General features: G+C 41.6%; 1 protein-coding gene across 4 annotated transcripts in view; it reads left to right on the top strand.

Moving 5' to 3' along the window:
- Positions 1 to 16,154, top strand: part of SNAP25 (synaptosome associated protein 25) — an 82,712-nt gene extending 66,558 nt beyond the window's left edge. For 2 of the 4 annotated variants that reach the window (XM_001493109.7, XM_023626121.2), the window contains exons 5-8: positions 3,066 to 3,183; positions 6,784 to 6,909; positions 9,339 to 9,483; positions 14,853 to 16,154. In XM_001493109.7, coding sequence (XP_001493159.1) covers positions 3,066 to 3,183; positions 6,784 to 6,909; positions 9,339 to 9,483; positions 14,853 to 14,921 — 458 coding nt within the window. In that variant the 3' untranslated portion in view covers positions 14,922 to 16,154. Of the gene's footprint in view, positions 1 to 2,786; positions 2,905 to 3,065; positions 3,184 to 6,783; positions 6,910 to 9,338; positions 9,484 to 14,852 lie in introns of all 4 variants that reach the window. The other 2 variants (XM_014735029.3, XM_070247557.1) reach the window with 1 other exon arrangement.
- The last annotated feature ends 6,804 nt before the right edge of the window (positions 16,155 to 22,958 follow it).

Here is a 22,958-nt window from a genome sequence, read left to right as displayed (position 1 = left end):
TATACTCATGAAGGCTTGCACTCTGGGTCAATAGCATTGATGTCTTGCTCTTCCTCTACTGGATTCTTTTTACCAGGTTGAGGATTCTAAGCATCCCATGTTGCCTTAGTCAGGATGAGTAGAAATGATATCTAAACCTAGATCCTTGAGCATCCTGCTATTGGTAGATCTATCACAAATAATCAGTCATCCAAACATGGCAAAAGAAATTTCAAGTTCTTGTCCCAACATATAGTGTGTTAGCTACTGGAATACCTCTCCCCATCCAAAAAGTTATTCTCCTCCCAGTTTCCAGGAATAGACAGAAAACAGCCAGAAAGCAAGCTTAGGGAGGTAAGGAGCAGTCAACCCTGGATGGTGCCTTGCATCAGCCTGTGAGATGCTGCTGTCCACCCCAGAAGGGAATGAGGATATTGGTTACTTTCAAGCATTTCCTGAGAAATGTCTTCGCAGAAGTCACTGAAATGCTGTGAAGTCCCAATATGCCAAACATATTCACAAACATAACTCAGTACACTCTAAAAATTAATATTATTGTTAGAATATCTGTGACAAAATGGTTCCAAGATATTTTTTAAATTAAGGATTTGACTTATAACTGTGTATGATGACCGTTCAACCAATATTGGTAGCTATAAATTAGTTTTCTGAATCAACTTTTCTGAAAGAGCTTCAGAATCCCTCTCTTAGCTATTACCTTTGCCAAACAAGCTGGAAACCCCTGGCAGAACCCAGCTCTCAGAAACATGGATTTGGACCTGCCCGCTTGTTTGTATCTTTTAATTTGAATTCTCTGGTTCAGAAATACAACACTTGGGGACTGATTCACATTTTTATGTTACCTCGTAATCTCTGGAGGCACAGTAGGTGGGGTTCCTGAAATGCTGTCAGAGTTAATATTTTTGGCCAAATACCTGAAGGGCAAATACCTGAATATGTAGCCCCATGCCATAATCAGTGCCCATGTCAGCTGTCATTAGTTGGGTCCAGCACGCTTTCCCTCTGAGGCCAGGCACTCCAATCCATCTCAACCCAGCACTCCAGGAAGCCATGAGCAATTATTCCATTGGGATTTGGCATCCTTAACATCGTTCTTTAACATCGTTCTTCTTTTGACGATGTTGGGTTCCTTCCCCGCTCCAATCCCTTCATTTGATAGTTAATTTGATCTGCAGGCTCATTTATTGCATTCTTTAAAAGAAACTGGAATAAAATCTTCAGAAAAGCACAAAATCTTCTGGAACACCAAGAATTGCCATCCATTCTTTTGTTTTTTAGCCCTTTCAAGGATTTCCTTAAAGACATTACTATACTTATATTTATTCAGCATAAGTTCACCAGCACTACACTGTTATTCTCGCTAGCTATCCAGTGTAGGATAAACACTGAAATTTTGCTTTCAGCAGTCATTTGAAAAGCATCATAGAGAGAGCAGATTCCTAATAAGCTGAACTCTGCTCTTCGGCCCCACAAAAGAGAACACAATAGGTTCTTATTTTCCAATTGGACGGTCTCCCTAGGTTGTGTCACTAATGAACCTATCTTAGTTTTTGGAATGATAATTTCCACTGTACATTTTAATGTGAAATTGTTTTTAAGGGATTATTTGTGCCCTTAGACTGGAAATGTATTTCTCAGTTTTATTCTAATCATGCCTTTATTCCTGGAGGCATAGGCATGTATGCATGAAAATATAAACTAAAAGAGGAATGGAAGCGTAATTAGGTTTTGTAATTAGACAGCCAAGACATCTCATTCCTGCTTTCCTTTAATGCTCTTAAAAGCCTATTTTTTAAATCCCTTCATTGAACTTGTAGCTTACTCAATTTGGTGACATAACTTTTGAAAAATTAATCAAGTTAGTGTATGTCACCCTGGCCACCTAGAAGTACAATTCATTTTTATGGCTATTAATCTCTGTCTTAGATGCACTAAGGTCAGCCTTGCTGGCAGCGACGACTCAGTGCTATTTTCTGTTCCAATCCATCGCCCCTCCTCCAGAGACCCAGGCATTCATTTTCCCTGCTCTCTGCCTGGAGTTGGGATCTAGCATGCCCCCCATTGTGGAGACGGGAAATCAGGGCACAGAGAAGTGAAATGCCTTCCAAAGTTTTCATGGCAAGTAAGTCATAGGATGGAGGAATTTAAATGATCCAGTACTTGTAACGTCGTTGTGCTGATGTTGCTTTTTTTTATGGCTTCTATAAATTAAGTATTCAAACCAACAACTGACCCTGAGCTTTGGCCAGACAGCCACTGCTGGGGGAAAAAACATCTGGCGCCCATTGCTAATTATCACTGTAGTTGTTATTTTCCCCAAAGAAGAAGATGGATTCTATTTTCTACTCTTACCTGGTTGAGGATGCTTAAAAACCAAAAGATACAGACATTTTAAAGTTGAAGCAGATACTTTCCCTAGTAGCATTGAATCTGAATGCCTAAAACATAAACTAACACCCTGTTTTTCTTTCCCTTGGATTTCACTGGTGTCTGAGTAAGTGAATATGCTGTGCTGTTTTCCTGGACACTCAGAATCAAACAGGCCTACCTACCTCATCCCATCTTGTCTGGATTACAAACTATTTCGAGCATCGTTTTTGTTCATTTCCTCCCATCCGTGCCCGCGTAGGGCAGCAGCAGCAGTCTATAGCAATGCATCCTCTTGGACAATGCATTGTAATATCTCTCTTTCTCTTTCAAATTCTGTTTCACATAATCATTTCTCATGTTCTGTTGGAAACCCAAAAAAAATTCATTCCACGCTGTCATCCCTTTGTCCTAACCAGAACAACTCGATCGTGTCGAAGAAGGCATGAACCATATCAACCAAGACATGAAGGAGGCCGAGAAAAATTTAAAAGATTTAGGGAAATGCTGTGGCCTTTTCATATGTCCTTGTAACAAGTAGGTACTGGGTACCAGCTCTAATCTGTGGCGTCCAGTTTTCTTTCTTTTTTTTTTTTCTTTTTTAATGTCAAAGTGAATGTCTGAAGTTTTGTCTTTTTTTTCTTTGTCCTTTTCCATCTGCTTCATTCTGTGGGGATAAAATACTTGTGTTTAATCAGAACAACTGGAACGCATTGAGGAAGGGATGGACCAAATCAATAAGGACATGAAAGAAGCAGAAAAGAATTTGACGGACCTAGGAAAATTCTGCGGGCTTTGTGTGTGTCCCTGTAACAAGTAGGTGCTGCCTGCCTGCCTGAAGCTTTGGTTTCCCAAGGCCCAACTCCAAGCCTTGACAAGCTCATTCCTGCCAGGCACAAAGGCAGGATGAGCATGTGGCATGCAGAACAGATCAATACCGTCTCCAATGCATTCATCTCATAGCATAGATGATATTAGTGGGAGTTACTGTTGATGCATTAAAAATCAGGCATACTACAGTGAAAGCTTCACTGTCAGCAACTTTTATTGATGAACGTTTCAACATTTTCCAGAAAGTGTACCTTGAGACAGAGACCAGCCTCAAGAAAGAGGCACCCAACCCCAAAAGCCAAAATTGCAGATTTAAAAAAGACTGAGGGTAATATGTTTGGAAGATGAGAAACACAAATATCAAGGTTTGATTTTTCAGAAGCAAAGAGACAGGTAATTTGGCCCAAGCAAGCATTTCATACGTTAGAGAAGATGACAGAGATTCGCCCTTTCAACTGCCTGCCAGTTGCCAGATCGGGTCAGCTATTAGACTAATAGATACCAGAGCTGCACCCAATGCAGAGGCGATGAGTCCTTCGGCAAGAAGTGCTCAAGCCTTACCCAAATTGGACCCATCCCTCTCCAATTCTTCCTCTTGGGAGATCTCCCTGTACACTGACCAAAATGTTGAAATGTGTAGAGTTTGCATGCACGACATCACAAAACATTCAACTGTTCTCAAGTTTCTGCAACGCTTTTTTGGAATGTAGCAGAAATGTGACATGTGGTTATAAGGGTTTGCAACAGAAGGAACCTGAAAATGAGGGTTCTGGAAGATAGTCTCATTTGACTAGCAGTGAAGAAAACAAATGCATGCGCGGATTGTCCAACATGCATTTAGAAAATTAAACCCGTTACCCGAACTCCCTCACCCTTCCCACTCCCCTTTGAACAGAAGCCTTTTTCCTAAAAGCTCTCCTGATCCTAGCTTTTAGAATAGAAATTGATGTCATTTCTAGCTGATTATATGACCATTCACATCCTTTAAACTTTGAGGCTGATTTAAAATATCCCACTTCCTGTTTCGGAGGGGGAGGGGCTCAATTTAAAAATAAAGAAAACTGTTTTTAAAAGAATGATCTACAGTAAAGCCTGATTAACTGGAATCTAGCTAACTGGAACCCTCAACTGTATTTATGGTTTTCTCCCTTCCACTTTTAGCAAAAAGAGACAGATGAACTAAAGAAAAAAATGACATCGGGGTTTAAAATGGTTTTTCTTTGCAGGCAATCTGGGTAGTTTGCCTTCCCCCACTCGGTGTCCATCCTATAGCTTCCACATCTAAGAGGACCAAACAGTAAGAGTTGGTCTTCAGGGGAAAGGCCATCAGACACATCAAGAGAAACCACAACCAAGGAAAGGTTCGATCGTGTTCACCACTCTTAAGACTCTAAGGCAGGAAGGTGGCTCAAGAGTCTAACAGATATTCAACAATCACCCCGAACCAGAATTTTCCTCCATGGCCCACTGTTAAGTCATATAATTCACCAAAATGATTCATTGTTAAGCATTCCAGTTAGTCAAGATTTCACTGTATACCCATTTTAGTGGCCACTTGCCCCCAGGTGAGATTTCCACCTTTTTGGGGATGAATTCCAACAGATACATTTTCCCCTTCATCAACTGTATGTGGAGAAAGGGCGGAGACAGGCCCCCCTGGGATGGACTCTACTGTTTGGATGAAATGATAGCCCCTACGAATTCCACAAACGAGTTGGCACTAATTCCTTATTGCCAAAGAGACCCTAACTAAGCTTCAAAGCTTGACTGAAGTGTTCCCTATTGTGTGTCAATAATGCTTTCAAAACCATGTGTCACAACGCAGTGGCTGGTGGTGCCCCGGACTCTCTGAGGGCTTTGCCCTGTCTCGGCATGTTTCGAAGGACTATGGTAGATGTCCGGCAGTTATGTGAGTCTATGTGCAGCATTGTGGGTGCAGTGATCTGCCTTCTTTCAGAAACGCAAACTTCCCCACCCCCTTGACTTTGCCAAAGATGGTATACCAGACATTTTACATAGCAGAAAACATCACAAGGTCCATACAACTTCTTTCCATGAGAGGAGGGAGGGGATGGGGAGTTGGAAAACAGCCAGACTCTAAGCTCTAGGAAATTAGTTTTGGGATCCTGTCTCACTGAGTGGGCCCACGAGTCTCTAGTGCAGTGAATTCTGACTGCTCTAAGGGCTGTGGCATTGTACACTCGATTGTGGGAGTTGCCGAGATTCTGTCTATACAATTTTCTAATTTGTCTCCAGGGTTGTTTGGTCCCCAATCTGCAAATATTAGTATTAGAGCCAGTTTTAAAGATGGCTGTGGTCCTCTAGTGAAAGAAAAAAATGGGTTCAATTCTGCTGTCTTATAATGGAAAATGTGAAAATGGGACCAAAGGAAGTTCTCTTGTTTTTGGACTAAAAAGCGTGTGGTTTCTACTATGCAAAGAACGTAAAAACATCTTTGATTGCCTTAAATTACGACATACCCACCAAAGTATGCTGCACATGTTCCTATTGGGCACAACAGGTATGCCTGGATTTTAAGTCTCTCTCCAAGGCAGCTCAGTGAATTATGGCCCATGAGACCACACCAGTTCCAGACCACTCTCCTCCTGCCACATCCTAGGATAGTTTGAAGTAGGAATTCCCAGCCTGCCCCTCAGCCCAACAAAGAAGCTATTGAACCTGCGTTTCAAATCCTCATGAAGGCTATTACTGTCCTGCTAGTGCCTTTTTCGAGAATGGTCAACTTCCGGAGTAGTTTGGCTTCAATGAGAATGCTTCACTTTCTACTCATGCCTGTAGCTGGTGCATGAAGAAGACGTAGAGGGATTTCCCTTTTTGGTGCTAGATGGCTTGTTCTCTCTTCTATTTTCCTGCATTCATTTCACTACGCCTCTTTTACTTTTTGTCTCTGTGGACAAAGGTTTGTACATCAACTTGGGATGTATGATGTCTGTTTGGAAGTACCGATATATTATCTAATTCAAGTCACTCTAGCGGCAACTCAAAGACCATCACCCTTGGCCAACCACCAATCCTTTATGTCCTTCATGCAGAGTTGGAATGGTTAGTTCCACACATGCGTTGGGGAAAAAAAAAATTAAACGGGGAATCTTTGCATGATGGTGTGTAAAAACGTGGAGTATGTTTTTCTTGATAATGGTGTGTTGCTGTGGTGTGATGTACACACTGTACTTGGCAGTCTTGTTTTGTGTCTGTCTGCCAGTATGTTTTTCTGTGTGTTTTGTGTCTCAAAATATAACCATGTCACTGAAATAGAACTGAATGTCCTCCAGCTACCTTAGTCCTTGTCTTAAATCCAACTAAACCACAAAAACAAACCAAAACAAGAGCAACCTGTAAACAAAGGTTGCAGTCTTGACAATCGCAATTGGAAATGAAATGCTGAGTAGCTGAGGTATGGTGGTGGCCAACTGTTTGGGTCCGGATTATGATATATCGGTATTCTCTAATGCCCCAAATTAAAATTCATTCGCTTGATTCGGTTCTTCGCTTGAAGAGGTAATCATTGTTGTGAGCTTGGTGCTCCGCCCCCTTGCCTTGTCACTCACCCTCTTTTTTGCATAGGCTTAAATCAAGTGATGCTTACAAAAAAGCCTGGGGCAATAATCAGGATGGCGTGGTGGCCAGCCAGCCTGCTCGTGTGGTGGACGAACGGGAGCAGATGGCCATCAGTGGTGGCTTCATCCGCAGGTGAGCCTTGTGCAGCCAGCACTGTAACAGTTGTCTATTTTTGAGTAACAAACGAGCCCAAAGTGAGTGGTTCTTAAAACAACAACCATTTTCCTGGTTACTTATGAATCTGTATGTTGGCTGGGCAGTTCTTCTGAGAGCCTCTCCTGGGCTCGCTCATGAGATGCAACCGGGTGTAGGATGATCCAAGAGGGCCTCACTCGCTTGTCTGGTGGTTGGCTGGGCCTGTCAGCAGGCTGCCTCTGTTCTCTACCATGAGGCCTCTTCAGCAGGATAGCTCTGGTTTCTTACGTGGTGGTGAAAGCATTCTGGGGGAATAGCTCCAATGCACAAGCACTTACCAAGCGTTTGCTTGTGTCATGGTTGCCAAAATTTTATTAGACAAAGCAAGTCGTATGACCACATCCAGCATCAATGCGTCAGTAAACAGGCATCTCATTCCACGATTTTAATTGAACAAGAACTTATTAAAGAGGTTGTTTACATAGGTGTGGGCAGGTTAATAACAAGGAATGGTGAAGAGCTTATGGACTAGCAACAGCAGGAAATGTCCTAAAGGGATGAGAGAGAGCTGTTACGAGACCCTGACAATCGCGATGGCTGTGGGCAGGGGCTATAGGCAGAGCAATGCAGCTGCTGCCCAAACTAGCAGGGAATGAGAAAGGCAAATAAATGCCCCAGCCCCTCACTCCTCTTGTCTTCCAATCTCATTGGCCATTGGCCAAAGCCTCCTGGAAGCCAGAGTGAGAAAACCCAGGTATTGCAGAGAGGTCAGCCTCTCGGGGCAGGGAGCAAAGAAGCTCAGAGAATGGATCTGGGGGTACAAATTGAGAAAAATGAGCATACCTATCTTGTTATTTATCATTTCCTTTGAGATCTGGAAGCAAAAGCCATCTATAAAAAAATCTCAAATTACACAGACCTGCCAATTCAGAACTCAACTTTCAGGAGACCAGAAAACAGAATAATAATAACAAATACTTCTGTTGTTAAAAAGAAAAGAAAAAAAAAGATCTCTTTTTATAGGCAACTCCACCAGGACTCAGCAGTGACTGGGGTAGCTGTTTGTACAGCCATCTGTACCCAGGCCATGGTAGCTGATGTTGCCAACCAACAAACCAGATTCAAGTGACAAGCCACTGTCACTTAGGTGTAAGGTCGAGATACCTACTTAGCGCCTCACAGATGACAGTCCTGTTCCTGTTTCTATCTGCTCCCAGGGGAACAAAACCAGGTGTTCTCAATCCTGGCTGCATGCTAGAAGGACCTGAGTAGATTTTGTTTTTTAAAATACCAACGCCTGAGCCTAATTCACGCTAATTAAATTTGAATCTCTAAAAGTGGGACCCAGGCATCTGTGGTTTACAAAGCTCCTCAGGTGATGCTAGTATGCAGTCAGGGCTGAGAACCGTGGAACCAGAAGTATGGCTTAGCTGTTGATGATCATTTACATAAGATTCTTCCTACATAAGAAAGCTAGGAAGTTGCCCTTTGATTTTCTCCTGCCTAAGCTGCTTTAAAACCCTTAGTGAGCCAGTCTGCATTGAGAGTTATGTGATGGGAAGGATTTTAACCTTTCTGAACAATTTTAGCCCGTCACCATCTGTAATGGGAAAATGTTAATTAGCCAGACTATTCTGGTATAAATACTTATTATTTGCAACAAAGAGTTAGCGCCTTCTTAATTTTCAAGCTGAGCTATGAAAAAAATGGCAAGATGGTAAGGCCCTTGGAGAGCCAACTCCTTCCTCCCTACTCAAACTGGAACAATAATCCTTCTTCACAGTTTTCTCCCCTGAAATCACCCACTCACAATGCCACCAAAAACCTCATAGCATTGAAATCTGAGCAAACAAAAATCGTCTTGGACAAGTAGCTCCCTTTGGAGTTCTTGGGAGCAAGTAGGATTAAGGGACAGACTGTAATTATCATTATTCTTCCCATTGATGTTGGTCCCAAATGGGAAGGGAGATGAGCAGAGAAATTCTGACTTGGTGCAATAAATTTTTTCTTTCATTCTGACTTTGACTCTTGGAGACTTGGATTGTCATTTCAGAAAGGAAAATACAGTTTCTAACTAGTTCCATCTTCATTCTGTGACCTGGAATCCTCCCAACTAAAATGATTTTATCCTTAAAAAATGAAAATTGGAATTAAACATATGAAGGGAGGAAATGAGGTGTGGTGGAAGTGAAAGAAGTAGATACATTAATCTATTTAATATGCCGTCTTTAAAAATAGAAATTCAAGGGTTCAAACATGAATTTTTAAAAATTGTTTTCTAAGGTACAAAAGCTAAAATATGTTCTCATATTGAAAGGAGATTAAAGATGGGTAGGATTGATACCCAGAGGTCTACAGATTTGGGTCCTTGGTATTTGAGATTTTTCTCAATCTCTATCCACTGAAATTTTCTCTTTCACACCCAGGGTAACAAATGATGCCCGAGAAAATGAAATGGATGAAAACCTGGAGCAGGTGAGCGGCATCATCGGAAACCTCCGTCACATGGCCCTGGATATGGGCAATGAGATCGATACACAGAATCGCCAGATCGACAGGATCATGGAGAAGGTGAGCATGTGGGAGTCAGCAAGTTTCCATTGCTCATCGCTTCTGAAATAACTCCTGAGAAAGTGTGAAGGGCATAATGAGACCCTCAAACCATGACATTGGATTCAGGCACACTGGTAGATGGCGATTTTCTGCTTAATTTTCCAAGACAAAAATTCAGCAACAGATAAGGAGATAAGAGGATGGAATTTAATCTATCAGGTATTCCTCAGAAGTACCTGTATTTCAGGCATTGTGCTAGGCACCACAGGACATAAAAAGATGAGAGAGACACCACCCCTACAGCCAAGGAACTCACAGCCTACAGGAGGCAGTGAGCCACCAGATGAATTTACTACCACAAAAAAATATAGTTCACCAAGAAAGCCACAAATAAAATGCTAAGTAGGTTAGAAGAGGAAAGATTTCAAGGGTCAGGGGGTAGGACAATCTCAAAAGAAACGTTGAATTTGAATGGAGTCTTAAAGGATGGTTAGGAGCTTGTCAAATGTAGGAATAGAATCAGGAAATGAGGGAAAGAATAGTTATTTTAGTTTAGGCAGAAGATGAATGTTAGCTTTGATTTTATAAATGCCAAAGCTTTAATGATAGTTCAAAAAGGCCCAGATTCTATTTCCAGTCCAACAGTGCACATATCTAGATGTCAAAGTAGGGAACATTGTCTGATGAAGCTGAGTTCACATGGGGACACTGGATGTGGCTCTAAGACTGAGCCCCGTAGTTTCAACAAGAGGCATAAGGAAGAGTGAAGAGAGTAGAATGAGAAGGGGTGGTTTGGGGGGCCTGAGATTAGAAGGGAACAGAAGGAAACACTGGAAAGCTTTTATAAAAAGATTTGGGGCACCAAAACCTGACATTCCACACTATGCAAATCTGACATAGTTTCTATCTCCTTGTACTCCACCCCCTCCCCAATCAGTAGAGTCCTTAGTATTGCTTATAATCTCTTAAAATGTCCAAATGCCAAAAGGGAGAAATAGACACATTGTAGGTTTAATGGTAACTGCGCATCTATGATCTATTCTAGTTGGCTAATGTCATGCTGTGTGAGTTTAGTCTTTGGGAGATATTGAAGTTTTGAGCCTGAAACCCTTGAATTTATTTTTAACAATGCATTCCACTTTGGTGAGCAGAGAAGGATGCTTTTGAGATCTCTTGAATCATAAGGCTAAGTACTCAGCTTCTGGATACCCAAGCAGTCTCCACTGACTTGAAAAAGGAATGATTAGACAGAAAGGGAACACTTTGCCCTATTGTGTTCTGTGTGCTCCATATCAAAAATATCTGATTGCACAATATTTTGCCTGATCAATATTGAGCTACACAAGTGTCAGTGCTGTTCGACACTTGTGCTTTGCTTGTGCTTTGCTTACTTTTGCAAGGCATAGCATACTTCTCATTGTTAAGAAGCCTTTGATATTTGAAAGCTTTTAAAGCTGTGCAAATCAATAAATTTTAGAACAATAATGAGCTTTCAAAAAGCACTGGCGCCAACATAAACTGACCTAATCCATTATGGCCCAGAAAAATGAACTAAGAAATCATTGCTGACCTACCTTCCAACAGGAAAATGATTTGAAAAAAATGAGAAGTATTCAGTTTCTATCAATGGACCCAATTTACTCACAAATGTAGGTAGATAATGTATCAAAGCCAATTAGATTTCCAGGAGACGTTTTACTAAGACGGGGGTCAAACGTTTATTGATTGAGTTGGACTTTCAGCAAGAAAAAGTGTTCCTAGAAAGGCAAGTGGCATCTTAATTCTACCATTTTGTACGTCTAGTTTCTTTAGGGAAATCCTTTCATTCTGGGCCCAATTTACTGCAAGGGCAAAGAAATATGCAGCTGTAAGATTTAATCAAAGGTCGGCAAAGTGGATGAGAAATAGCCATTATGGTTTGTACCAGTCCTTGAATGCTGAATTGTTTAAGAAGTGAAGGAGTGGAGGAGGGGTCTAGTTGCCTTTGAATAATTAGTCTTTTTTTTTTTTTCCAAAATCACAATCTGAACATGATTTAGATAGAGCCTATTTCAACCCAGCATTGCCTCAATGATACTTGTTATACGAGCTGCACAATTATTAATAGTCTTCCACTTTCTCATGTAAGTTCTCACTTCTGATAATAGGAAATGGTGTGCAGAAGTCTCCTGCATATCTAAGATCAAATTAAAATCACAGAGTAGGAGTAAAGAGAATCTTCTAATGTTTCTCCCATGTTCTCTCATGATCCCAACAACAACCTTCACCCAATTCCATTGCTCACGATCCTTTCTCGGATTAAGAGTAAAGTTTTGGGAGTCCAAAACAATGTGATTTTCAATCTGTCCCCATGGACTGTCAAGAGATTACTTTATCTGTTTAAAAACCTTGCTTTCTGCTTTGGGGTATTTACGTATATATACAACCTTCTAAGGTTAAAAAGGCACAATTCTTTCAGCAAACTACTAAAATGGGTGAAGTTGATATCAGATACTTTATGGGAACTGTTGCTGAGAAAATAACTTAGTAATATTCAAACTTTGATTTAAAGTTGTTAGTCACTGATGCCACGCACATGTTGACATATGAGACTGAAGCTTAACATTCCCTGAATTCTAGCAAGGAGGAAACACAGCATTTGAAAACTAAGACCTTGGATTTCAACAGAGTTTTCCTGCTCAGCGTCTTCATGACCTAGTGTCCTAAACTGAAATATAATAAGGAAACAGTTCAAACCTGGGATCAGAATGGGCTGCCATGTGGGGTAGAGAGCATCCACTTATAGAAGTCTGAGCTGCAGTCTCAAATCTACCTGCCATGGTCTGAAGTTGAGGAGATTTCCAGAGTGTTCAAATGAGTGGGCTAAACAGCTCCTTCTAACTCTCTGACTGGCTCTCCAGTGGTCATCCTGGCTTTCTCACAAAGTTCAAATCATGTAGTATATCTTGGGTATGCCAGCAAATTTAAGATTCTCTAAATAGAAATATGGGGCCGGCCCGGTGGCATAATGGTTAAGTTTGCACGGTTTGCGTTGGCAGCCCAGGGTTCGTGGGTTTGGATCACAGGTACGGACCTACATACTACTCGTCAAGCCATGCTGTAGGCATCCCACATACAAAATAGAGGAGTACTGGCACAGATGTTAGATCAGGGACAATCTTCCTCAAGCAAAAAGGGAAGAATGGCAGCGGATGTTAGCTCACGGCCAATCTTCCTCACCAAAAAAAAAAAGAAAAGAAAAAAGAAGAGAAATATGAAAAGTGGGATGAGGTATATTCCATAAATAAAGTCCTAAAGTATATAAATAGAATGAACACAGAGGCATTCTCTGAATACCAGGAAGACATCTAAAAGGATATTATCTCAGAATTTTTTTCTAAAGGCACTATTTCTGTTATATAATAAAGATAGGGTGCCTTTTTTAATCGGATATTGTATGGGGTGGAAATTGATGTGTTTCAGAAAGTATTTAGGTGGAAATCACAGATGCTTATTGAACATAGGTCTGTTTCAGCTCCTTTCAGATCCTTTGAGGGTATTTAAAGAGGAACCTCATGCTCTACTTCAAAATATCCTCTTGCACGACCATGTGAAGTCTCCCCAGTGCATTCTCAACGCAAGAGATTCTAGAACATTTGCCTCCAGAAATGCCGTCCATTTTTAAATGGAAGATTTTTCTCATTTGAGCTTTTCTCAAAGTTCAGTCTGGAAAAATAGCCAGCATAATTCAAGCTCAGGAACATTTCATATTGGTCTGAGCCTGTAATTTTCCTTTGCACCGAAGTGTCATTACTTCTGATAGGATTCATAGCTGAAGAGGGAAGATTTAAGAGCCAAGTAAAATTGGAGAGGATACCCATTTTCTGAATTAGGAACCTAAGGTCAAAAATATGAGTCTACAAATCAAAACAATCAAGGGAAATTAATCCTCTATCTTACTTATTCTGAAAGTCAAATCTTGATTATCCAAACAGATGGTAGGGAACTATTGCCAGATAATTCAGTTATGAATAATCTAGAAATATTTCTATTTTAATTTAGCAAATTTCTATTTGAATATGGATAACTCTAGTGTTCTGAGAATTCAAAATTAAACTGAATAAAGAAGACCCAACTTGGTAGAGATTGGAAATGACCGAGCACAGGAGGAGATGCAAAATCAGTAATCATTGAATAAATTCTGGTTGATAGAAAAACAGTTTGGTTTCCTTCCACTGCCTCTCAGCTTCCTCCTCCTCTTTCCAGGCTGGAGAGGGACACACGACATTACCAGTGAGGATAGGACAAAACAGCAGCCTAAGCAGAATCTTTGTCTTCGTCTCTACTTGCTGACTCATATCTTTCTCAGTGGTGTTGAGAATAATTCATTTTCTTGAGTTTAAAAGTCCATCCTAGCAGCAGCCTTGGATTTCATGCTGCTTATACAGCAAAAAGGAACTTAAGCAGCGGGGAGATCAACCAAGGCCAAGATTCTGGAAAAGGTGCCCCTGTTAAAACAAGCCAATTATCAAACTCATAGGAGTGAGTCTTCAGCAATGGGGCTTAAAAATTATTAAACATCCCAAAAGCAAGCCAAGTTTTTACTCAGTAACAATAATCACAGGATAGGATATATTGAGCACTCAATTTTTGCAAAACATTATTCTAAGCACACTCTGCATATAAACTCATTTCATCCCCACAGCCAAACCTAAGTGGTAGAATGATTAACATATTGATTACCAGTGTGAACTCTGACTCCAGGCTGCTTGCCTTCTGACTCTGGTTTCCCCATTTATTAGTACTATGAGACTAGAAAAATTTCCTAAATCCTCTCTGCCTGGTTTCCTCACTTGGAAAAAGGAGCTAATAATGGCATACACCTCATAGTTGATGTCAATCTTGATGTTGTCACAGTTGAATGAGTGGAACGTAGTAGATACTCCTGCTCATTAACAGTATTCTTTACTGTCTCCAGCTTATATGTGAGAAAGCTGAGGCCCCAAGATTAACACATTTGCCCAAAGTGACACTGCTAATAAGTTAGCCATGATTTGAACCCGACTGTGCAAGTGGTGGCAATTCAACTTAATCCAACAGATGTGAATGTTTCCATAGAAGTCGTTGGGGGGTTATTTCAGGATAGAAAGATAAATGAAATAACTCTGTCCTCAAAAGGACACTCTTTGGTGAGGAAAAAATCATGAGAACTAACATCAAGCTTCTGTGATCATGTCCAAGTACAGCCATAAACAAGGCTCTAGGAAAACAAAAGAAGGGATGGTCAATTCTGATTGGGGATGTTTCAAGATGCCTTCACCCAAGAGGGGGCATTTGAACTGGACCCAGAATGATGAATGGAATGTCGATGGGTAACCTGAGTTCTATTTTCTTTCCCCTTTTTCTAGGCTGATTCCAACAAAACTAGAATTGATGAGGCCAACCAACGTGCAACAAAGATGCTGGGGAGTGGTTAAATGTGTCCCTCTCTGTTCTCTTCCAAATGCTGTCGGGCAAGATAGCACCTTCATGCTTTTCTCATGATATTACCCAGTAGGTCTGCACACATACACACATCAGTCCACCCTCATTGTGAATGTTGTCTTGTGTTGTCCATCAGCTTCCCAACAATATTATGTGTCTTTTGTTCTTTCTGAGTCTCTTTCTTTCCAAAGGTTGTATATAGTGGTCATTTGGTGGCTCTAACTCCCTACGTAAGATGTCTTGGGTTTCATTTTTCCTTTTCTCTCCTCAGTGGTGTTTGCTGAATGACAACAATTTAGGAATGCTCAATGTGCTGTTGATTTTTTCAATACACAATATTGTTCTTGTAAAACTGTGACATTCCACAGAGCTACTGCCACGGTCCTTTCTTTGGGTGTCAGGCTCTGAAACTCTCCAAATTTTCTGTCTTTGGTTCCTCATGGCCGTCATCTGTCTTTATGATTTCATGATTCAACAATGTGGAATTACATAACAGGCATTGCACTAAAAGTGATGTGATTTATGCATTTATGCATGAGAACTAAATAGATTTTTAGATTCCTACTTAAACAGAATCTTTCCATGACAGTAGCATACTGATGAGAAAACACACACACACACCCATACAACAGCAACAACAACAAAACAACAACAAAGCATGCTCAGTATTGAGACTGTCAAGATTAAGTTCTACCAGCAAAACTGCAGTAGTGTCACTTTCTTTCTGTCAATATATAGATTTATGAATCGTAATCATCCTTTTTTTAAAAAAAAGAATTTTAAAAAAAGATGGAGTTGACACACTCACCATTTTATCATTTCCAGCAAAATATGCGTTTGGCTTAAACTATGTCAAATGGATGTAATATAGTGTTTGTTTGCTGCTTTTGAAGGCTATGTTTTGGAGAAAGCAACCTGGCTGTGAAACAGTGTGGAGATGTAAATTTTCTAAGGCTGACTCTTCTTAATCACCATTTCCCCCGTGGTTTGTTCTCAGTACAATTCTCTGTTGCTTCACTCTAGAGCTATGCACACCAAACTGCGAGATGTTTAGTAGCTGATAAAGAAACCTTTAAAAAATAATATAAATGAATGAAATATAGATAAACTGTGAGATAAATATCCTTACAGCATGTAATATTAAATTCCTCCTGTCTCCTGGGTCAGTTTGTGAAGTGATTGACATTTTGTAGCTAGTTTAAAATTATTAAAAATTATAGACCCCAGATGTCTGCTTTAATTTCTTCATGGAGCCTGTCTGAACTTGCACTCACACAAGAAGGGGAAGCCTGTCCACCCCATCCCATTGCTCCTAAGAAGCCAGTTCTCTGTGCTGAGACACGGTGTAGAAAAGACAAAGGTGGCCCTTTTAGGCATGATTCCAATGGCAGCTGAACCTTGGCTTGATTTGCAGAATCTGTTTCAGAAATATTTATGTGTGGATTAAGTGTTGGCTGTGGGAGGAAATAGAATTTTCCAGAAGACACAGATAAAAAATCCAGAGAAAAAAACCTGTGGTACTCAGACTTGGCCCTACATATATCTGGGTATATCAAGTGTCAATCAACTCTTCTCCTCCTTCCTCTCCCCAATGTCCCCCTACCAAAATCGAGCCCTCCACAGCCACCACCACTGCTGCCCCCACTTTTTAAAATAGCTTTGTTGACATACCATACACTTCACCCACTTAAAATATATAATTCAATGGTTTTTGGTATGTTCACAGAGTTGTGTAATCTAATTTTACAATATTTTTATCACCCCAAAAAGAAATCCCATACCGGGCCAGCCCGGTGGCACAGCGGGTAAGTTTGCATGTTCTGCTTCGACGGCCCAGGGTTCACCGGTTCGGATCCCAGTGTGGACATGGCACCGCTCGGCAAGCCATGCTGTGGCAGGCGTCCCACATATAAAGTAGAGGAAGATGAGCATGGATGTTAGCTCAGGGCCAGTCTTCCTCAGCAAAAAGAGGAGGATTGGCAGCAGATGTTAGCTCAGGGCTAATCTTCCTCAAAATAAAAGAAATCCCATACCTATTAGCAGTCACTCCCATTCCACTTCCCCTAGCCACAGGCAACTACTAATTTATGTTCTCTGTAGATATGCCTATTCTGAATAATTCGTATAAATGGAATTATACAATATGTGGGCCTTGGTGACTGGCTTCTTTATTAGCATAATGTTTTCAAGGTTCATTCATGTTGTAGCATAAAAGAGCTTCATTCCTTTCTATGGCCAAATAATATCCAATGGAAAACACATTTCATTTATCTATTCATCCATTGATGGACATTTGGATTGTTTTCACTTTTTGGCTATTATGAGTTATGCTGCTATGAACATTCATGTATAAGTTTTTGTGCAGACATATGTTTTCAATTTTCTTGAGATCACCACAAGCATTGCCTTTGCCACCAACACTTCTATCACCATCACTGCCACCATCACCTGTACCACTCCTACCTCCACCACCACCACTGCCTCGACTACCACCACCTTCACTTTTCCACTGCCTCTGCCCCCTCGACACCATCTTAACTAGCCTTGACTAGCCACTTCCACCTTTATCACTTCTACCTTCCTAATCACCACCAGCACTTCCATCACAACTGCAACCACCTCCATCTCCTCCACCACCTTTAACCACACCACCATCACCATCATCACCTCCCGCCCCCCCACCTCCTCTACCTCTCTCTCCTACCCCATAATAGCAATGCAGAGCAACGTATCCTGGTTGCCTTGGTTGGCTGCCATATATTTCACCAGCAGTTCTGGAGGTTCGGTGAGAGCAGTTAAGAAGTGATATAGTAATGACAAACTTGTCATTCTCAGTGTTTGCTGTTCTTTACTCTCTTCTCAAGCCTCAGAACAAGTTCTAGAGATACCCGGATGCTCAGCAGAGTTATTCTAAGGATCAACTGTAACAACACATTTCTTCCTTAAAATTAACATAGGAGAGGCGATGCTAGCAGACAGAGAAAGTGAATAAATACGCTGCATATGTCAAAGCTCCTAAGGGATCAATGCATGGGCCATGTTAAGAAATTCTGTCCCAAACTCCGCCTGTTCTCAGTCAGGTGAGTGAGTGTGTTTCCACAGTGAGTAATTAAAACCCCACCCTGGGGGCCGGCCCGGTGGCGCAGCGGTTAAGTTTGCACGTTCTGCGTCTAGGCGGCCCAGGGTTCACTAGTTCGGATCCCGGGTGTGGACATGGCACCGCTTGGCAGGCCGTGCTGTGGTAGGCGTCCCATGTATGAAGCAGAGGAAGATGGGCACGGCTGTTAGCTCAGGGCCAGGCTTCCTCAGCAAAAAAGAGGAGGACTGGCAGTAGTTAGCTCAGGGCTAATCTTCCTCAAAAAAAATTAAAAAATAAAAATAAAATAAAACCCCACCCTGGATACATGAAAAGTAAGATATGGGCATTTTGCTTTAAGGTCCATCACATAATTCCTTCTGAAGCACATTTCCTTTGATAACTGAGTTTGTCCAGCCTCCGCTCAAATGCATTCAGCTTCTTTTGGCTAAAGGAGGACTGATTCCCCAGGGTGAGTCAGCTCTGGGTAATGTGTCAACTTGGGAGTACATTAGAAGTATCATTATTAGGGCAAGTCGGTACACTGTGAAGGCTAAATCTTCTTTCTCCTTCATATGTGGCTCTGGCAAAAGGACCCTCCTACAAAAGACCAGAAGGTGGCAGGTGGCCCCAGGTCCTAGGAACAGAGTCTTTTCCTCTTGTCCACGTCTCCATTTCTAGTTTCCGTTGTTCTTCTTCCACATCCTCCCCCAATATCTGCTTTGACCAACTTTCCCCAATCTTTCTGTCACTGATTTGTCAGCAAATTGATGATTGCACAGCAAATTAAGAGAAAGGGAAGAAAATTCATACTTTGTGACCATCTAGTACATGCCAGGTGCCACGTTAAGTGCCTTATTTATGTTGACTCATTAAACCCTCTTAAAAACTCTGAAAAACTGGCATTATTAGCCCCATTTTGCAGAAAAAATTAATAGTTTATTTGAACAATATCTCCCAGCTAATAAGTGATGTAGGCATGATCCAAATCAGATGTGTATGACTCCAAAGCTATGGAGAGGCCGGAAGATCAAGCCAGGATTGTGCCTCTCTCAATTCAACCAGCCAGGAAACTCCAGGAGACATTTGGCTTCACAAAGAACAGCACAGACAAATGTACTGGACCTCTTAGCAGAAGTTCTTGGTGAACTCACCTTTCATTCATTCGTTCATTTATTCATTTGTAAAATATTTATTATGCTTCTATGCCAGCCCCTGTTCTGAGTATTGGGAGAACAGCTGTGTGGGGATTAAAACAGAAAATTCTCTGTATTCTTTGAACTTACACTCAAGCTGGGGGCAGATAGATAAACCAACATGTAAAATATAGAGTAGATCAGATGGCAAGTGTCGCAGAGTAAAGCAGAGAAGAGGGTAAAGAGCGGAGGAGGTGGGAGGGAGGGTGCCATTTTAAGGCAGAGTGATGGACGAGGACCTCACAGACAAGGAGAAGGTTAAGCAGAGAATTCTTCAAGGTTGGGAGTAACTAAAATGATATGTCCAAAGTGAAGCCATTCAGGAAGCAGGAAGTGGGAGTGATGAAACAGATGTACAAAACTACCTGCATGTTTTCATTGAATAATACTGGAGCACTGGAGTACCTCCTTTGAACTCAACCCATACTGGTTTTAAGTATTTCCTACATTGTCCGGAAGAAACTTGCAAAATCCTTGGCTCAATGTGCAAGAAGGCAAGTTCAGAGGATGAAACAGTGTGTAAGAGATGAATATTAAGTCAAGTTTTCTTAGAAGAGTAGAAAGTATTGACTTCATGGTCCAAGATTTAGGAATTCTTGCCCTGCCCGCATCCTCTGGGGCTTATCTCTGCTCACAAAAAGCTGTTTGCAGCGAAGAACCCTGCAGTTCTCTGCCCTAGGGCACAGAACACCAGAAGCGCTGAAGTCTTAATGCCCCTAGAAGCAGTCCTCCACCAAGGGTGGATGGGGAAGGGCCAGTGGCTTCCCCAGCTTCTTTGGCCCCAGGTTGGAATAGCTCTGAGGTGTATGTTCTTCATTGTCTCCCAGAGTTGCCCAGCAGAATCAATCTCCAGTTCCTCACATGATAACTTGCCTGGTAATTATCGCTTTCTTTATTCGCTGTCCTCTTCTCCAGCTCTTTCCCACCTTTCTACTTGTGTTTCCTGGGAATCTCTTCTCAAATAAATGACTTGCCCCAATATCTTTGACTCAGGATCTGCTTTTGGGGAAGCCCTACCTAAGACAACAGCTTCTTAGGAGATTCATACCAGCTTCTGAGCATCTCCCCTAAAACACGGCCAGAGAGAAATGTGCTGCCTTCCAGCTACTTCCCAGCATTCTTTGGATCCATCCTTCTTCAATGAAATGCCCTGTAATTCCTACTGCCTGCGTTTACAAACTGGCATTCGTCGGTGGTGAGCAAGGAGCTGCAGGCAAAGCAATACCAATTATTCCCTGGGCCCATTGCTCTTCATCTGTGAAAGTGAGCTTCTGCCCCTCGTGTACCACTCTCCCCAAAGAAGGATTAGGGGAATGAAAATTTATAGTAAAAGGCAATGTGCTGCCTCCCACAAAGTTAGAAACTAAAGGGTAGCTCAGAGGTGCTATGGAAAGAGAACTCAACCAAGAGCCTTAAGACTTCCCTGAACCTCAGTCTATGTATGTCTAAGCAGAATGGATATAATGATGCTTGCCTTACCTGCTTCACAGGATGGTTGGGACTATCAACTGGGATAATGCTCATGAAAAGGCCTTGTAAATCTTGTATGCCACCAAGATGAGAATTAAAGTGAAAGGAAACATGATCAGCACCATCAGGGATAGAAACAGCCCTCTCCTGCCACTTGTAATTAGAGAATTGATTCATTGCATATATGCACATGAGATGTACTCACTGGATTTCATCTTAAATTTAAGTAAATTAATTTTCACATCAAAGATGTCCCACACCTTTGTTAAATCTACCAATAAACTATCCAAGTATCTCCCTGATGCGAACGGTAGCAGTTAGTGTGCTAAATTTTTCCCCTTTGAAATTCAGTTATTCTCTCTGACCTTTATGCAAAGCTGGTAAAAGTCAAGAGCATTAACACTTTTTGCCATTGTTCACCATTGTCCATTGTCCAAAATCAAAATCATCCCCTAGATGTTTTGTGAGAACCAAATGAGTTGTACACTCTACAGTTCTGTGCTAATATTACCTATTATTATCACTGTTGCCAATACTATTAATGATAATAAGGGAAACCAGGCAAAGGATCCAAGAAATATTGTGAGGCTATGAACCTCTATAACAGTTAGCTATTGCTACGTAATAAACCACGCCAAGACATAGTGACTTTAAACAATAAACATGTATTTAGCCTGCAATTCTGCAGTTTGGCACTAGGCTTGGCCGGCAGTTCTTCTGGTCATGGCTAGGCTCCTCACGTGACTACAGTCAAGTGCAGGTCGGCTAGGCAGCTCAGCTCTTGGGAATTGGCCAGCTGTTGGCTGAGGCTCCTCACCTCTTCTCTATGTGGTCTCTCATTCTCCAGCAGACCAATCAGGGTTTGTTTTCATGGCATAGTCAAGAAAAATCCAAGAAATCGAGTGGAAGCACGTAAGACCTCTTGAGGCCTATAGGCTCATCACTTCTGCCACATTCTACTGGCCAAAGGAAGTAATAAGACCAGTTCCGGTTCAACAGACAGGGAGATACACTCCATCGCTCATTGGGAAAATCTTCAGTCACATTGCAAAGGGTGTGGGTACAGAGAGGGGTGAATAATACGGCTACCCTTGCACTCAATCTACCACAACCTCAAAGAGGCCCGTAGAATTCTCCTTCTCTCCTCTGTGTCCTTAGAGTCTTTATGGAAACAAAAGGTTAGGTGTCACACACCCTCTGTGTGTCTTAGAGTAGACACATGCTAATATTTTTCCTGTTTAGAAAAATTGTAGAGCTCAGCGGGCCAGCAGCCCAAAGGGAGGATTTGAGAACCATGAGCAGAGTGATTGTAGGACCAGGGGCTGTTGGCAGGACGTGGCAGCCTGTCGATAAGACTGACCTTAATCCTGAAATAACAAAACTAATCCCTCCTATTCAAAGCAATAGGGTTTCGGCACCATCATTAACCCCTCAACAACAGAACTGGAAAGAAAACGCTTTCAAACGTTCAAAATAGAACTGGATCCTCAACCAACACTTGACAAATAACCTTATTCCAGAAACTTCTGTGGTTTTCCCCTGCCTGTCTTTTATCTGTTGCTATTTTGTAGGAATTTACACTGAAATTGGGAAGCAGGGGATTTCTTTTATTTTCCTTTCCTCCCAATCTTTTCTGTACAAAAATATACTGTTCTCTTTTCGGAGAGGATAAAAAAGACTGATTACTCAGGGATGAAAAAGAAATTATGTGTGTCAAAGACAGCTTAAGTATACACAAGATGTATCCTGAGTGTCTGGGGGAGTGGGGGTGTGGGAGGTGACTGCTGTCTTCCCAAGCTCTGTCTTACTTCTTTAAAGGAACCGTGACAACCGCCCGTTTGGGAAAGATGAGGCAAGTGCTAATGGTGTGTGTTTTTAAGCTTTCAGAGGCTGTGAAGTTAGAAAGCCCTAGAGACCTAAATCCGTACTCTCATTTGTTATTAAAGGCAAAACTCCAAACTAGGCCAAATAGATTCTCTAAGGGGCTAGAGCTTTATTCCTTTCTGCTAAAAATCCGCTTTGTTTCTCACACTTTGATTTGACCATGACAATGGCCCATTGGAATGTCTGCCCTCTGAACTTTCACTTATGCTCCTCAAATACAAACAACCTGCTTAGCTCTGAGAAGCCAGAACAGTTCTTCAGTCAAGATATCCCTGCCAACTGTCTCAACATAATTTTATTCCAGAGCAATGATTTGAAACCAAGAACTTTGGGATGCCTCGGAAGTGCTTTTTCCACCCCCCAGGGGCTGGCTTAGAGGAAGTTATAGCCTGGTTACTCAGAAA

The sequence above is a fragment of the Equus caballus genome, chromosome 22 (assembly GCF_041296265.1).
Source record: "Equus caballus isolate H_3958 breed thoroughbred chromosome 22, TB-T2T, whole genome shotgun sequence".
In the NCBI taxonomy this organism is placed as follows: Eukaryota; Metazoa; Chordata; class Mammalia; order Perissodactyla; family Equidae; genus Equus; species Equus caballus.
The sequence above is the reverse complement of the archived record's forward strand: the minus strand, read 5'-3'. Positions and strand labels throughout refer to the sequence as shown.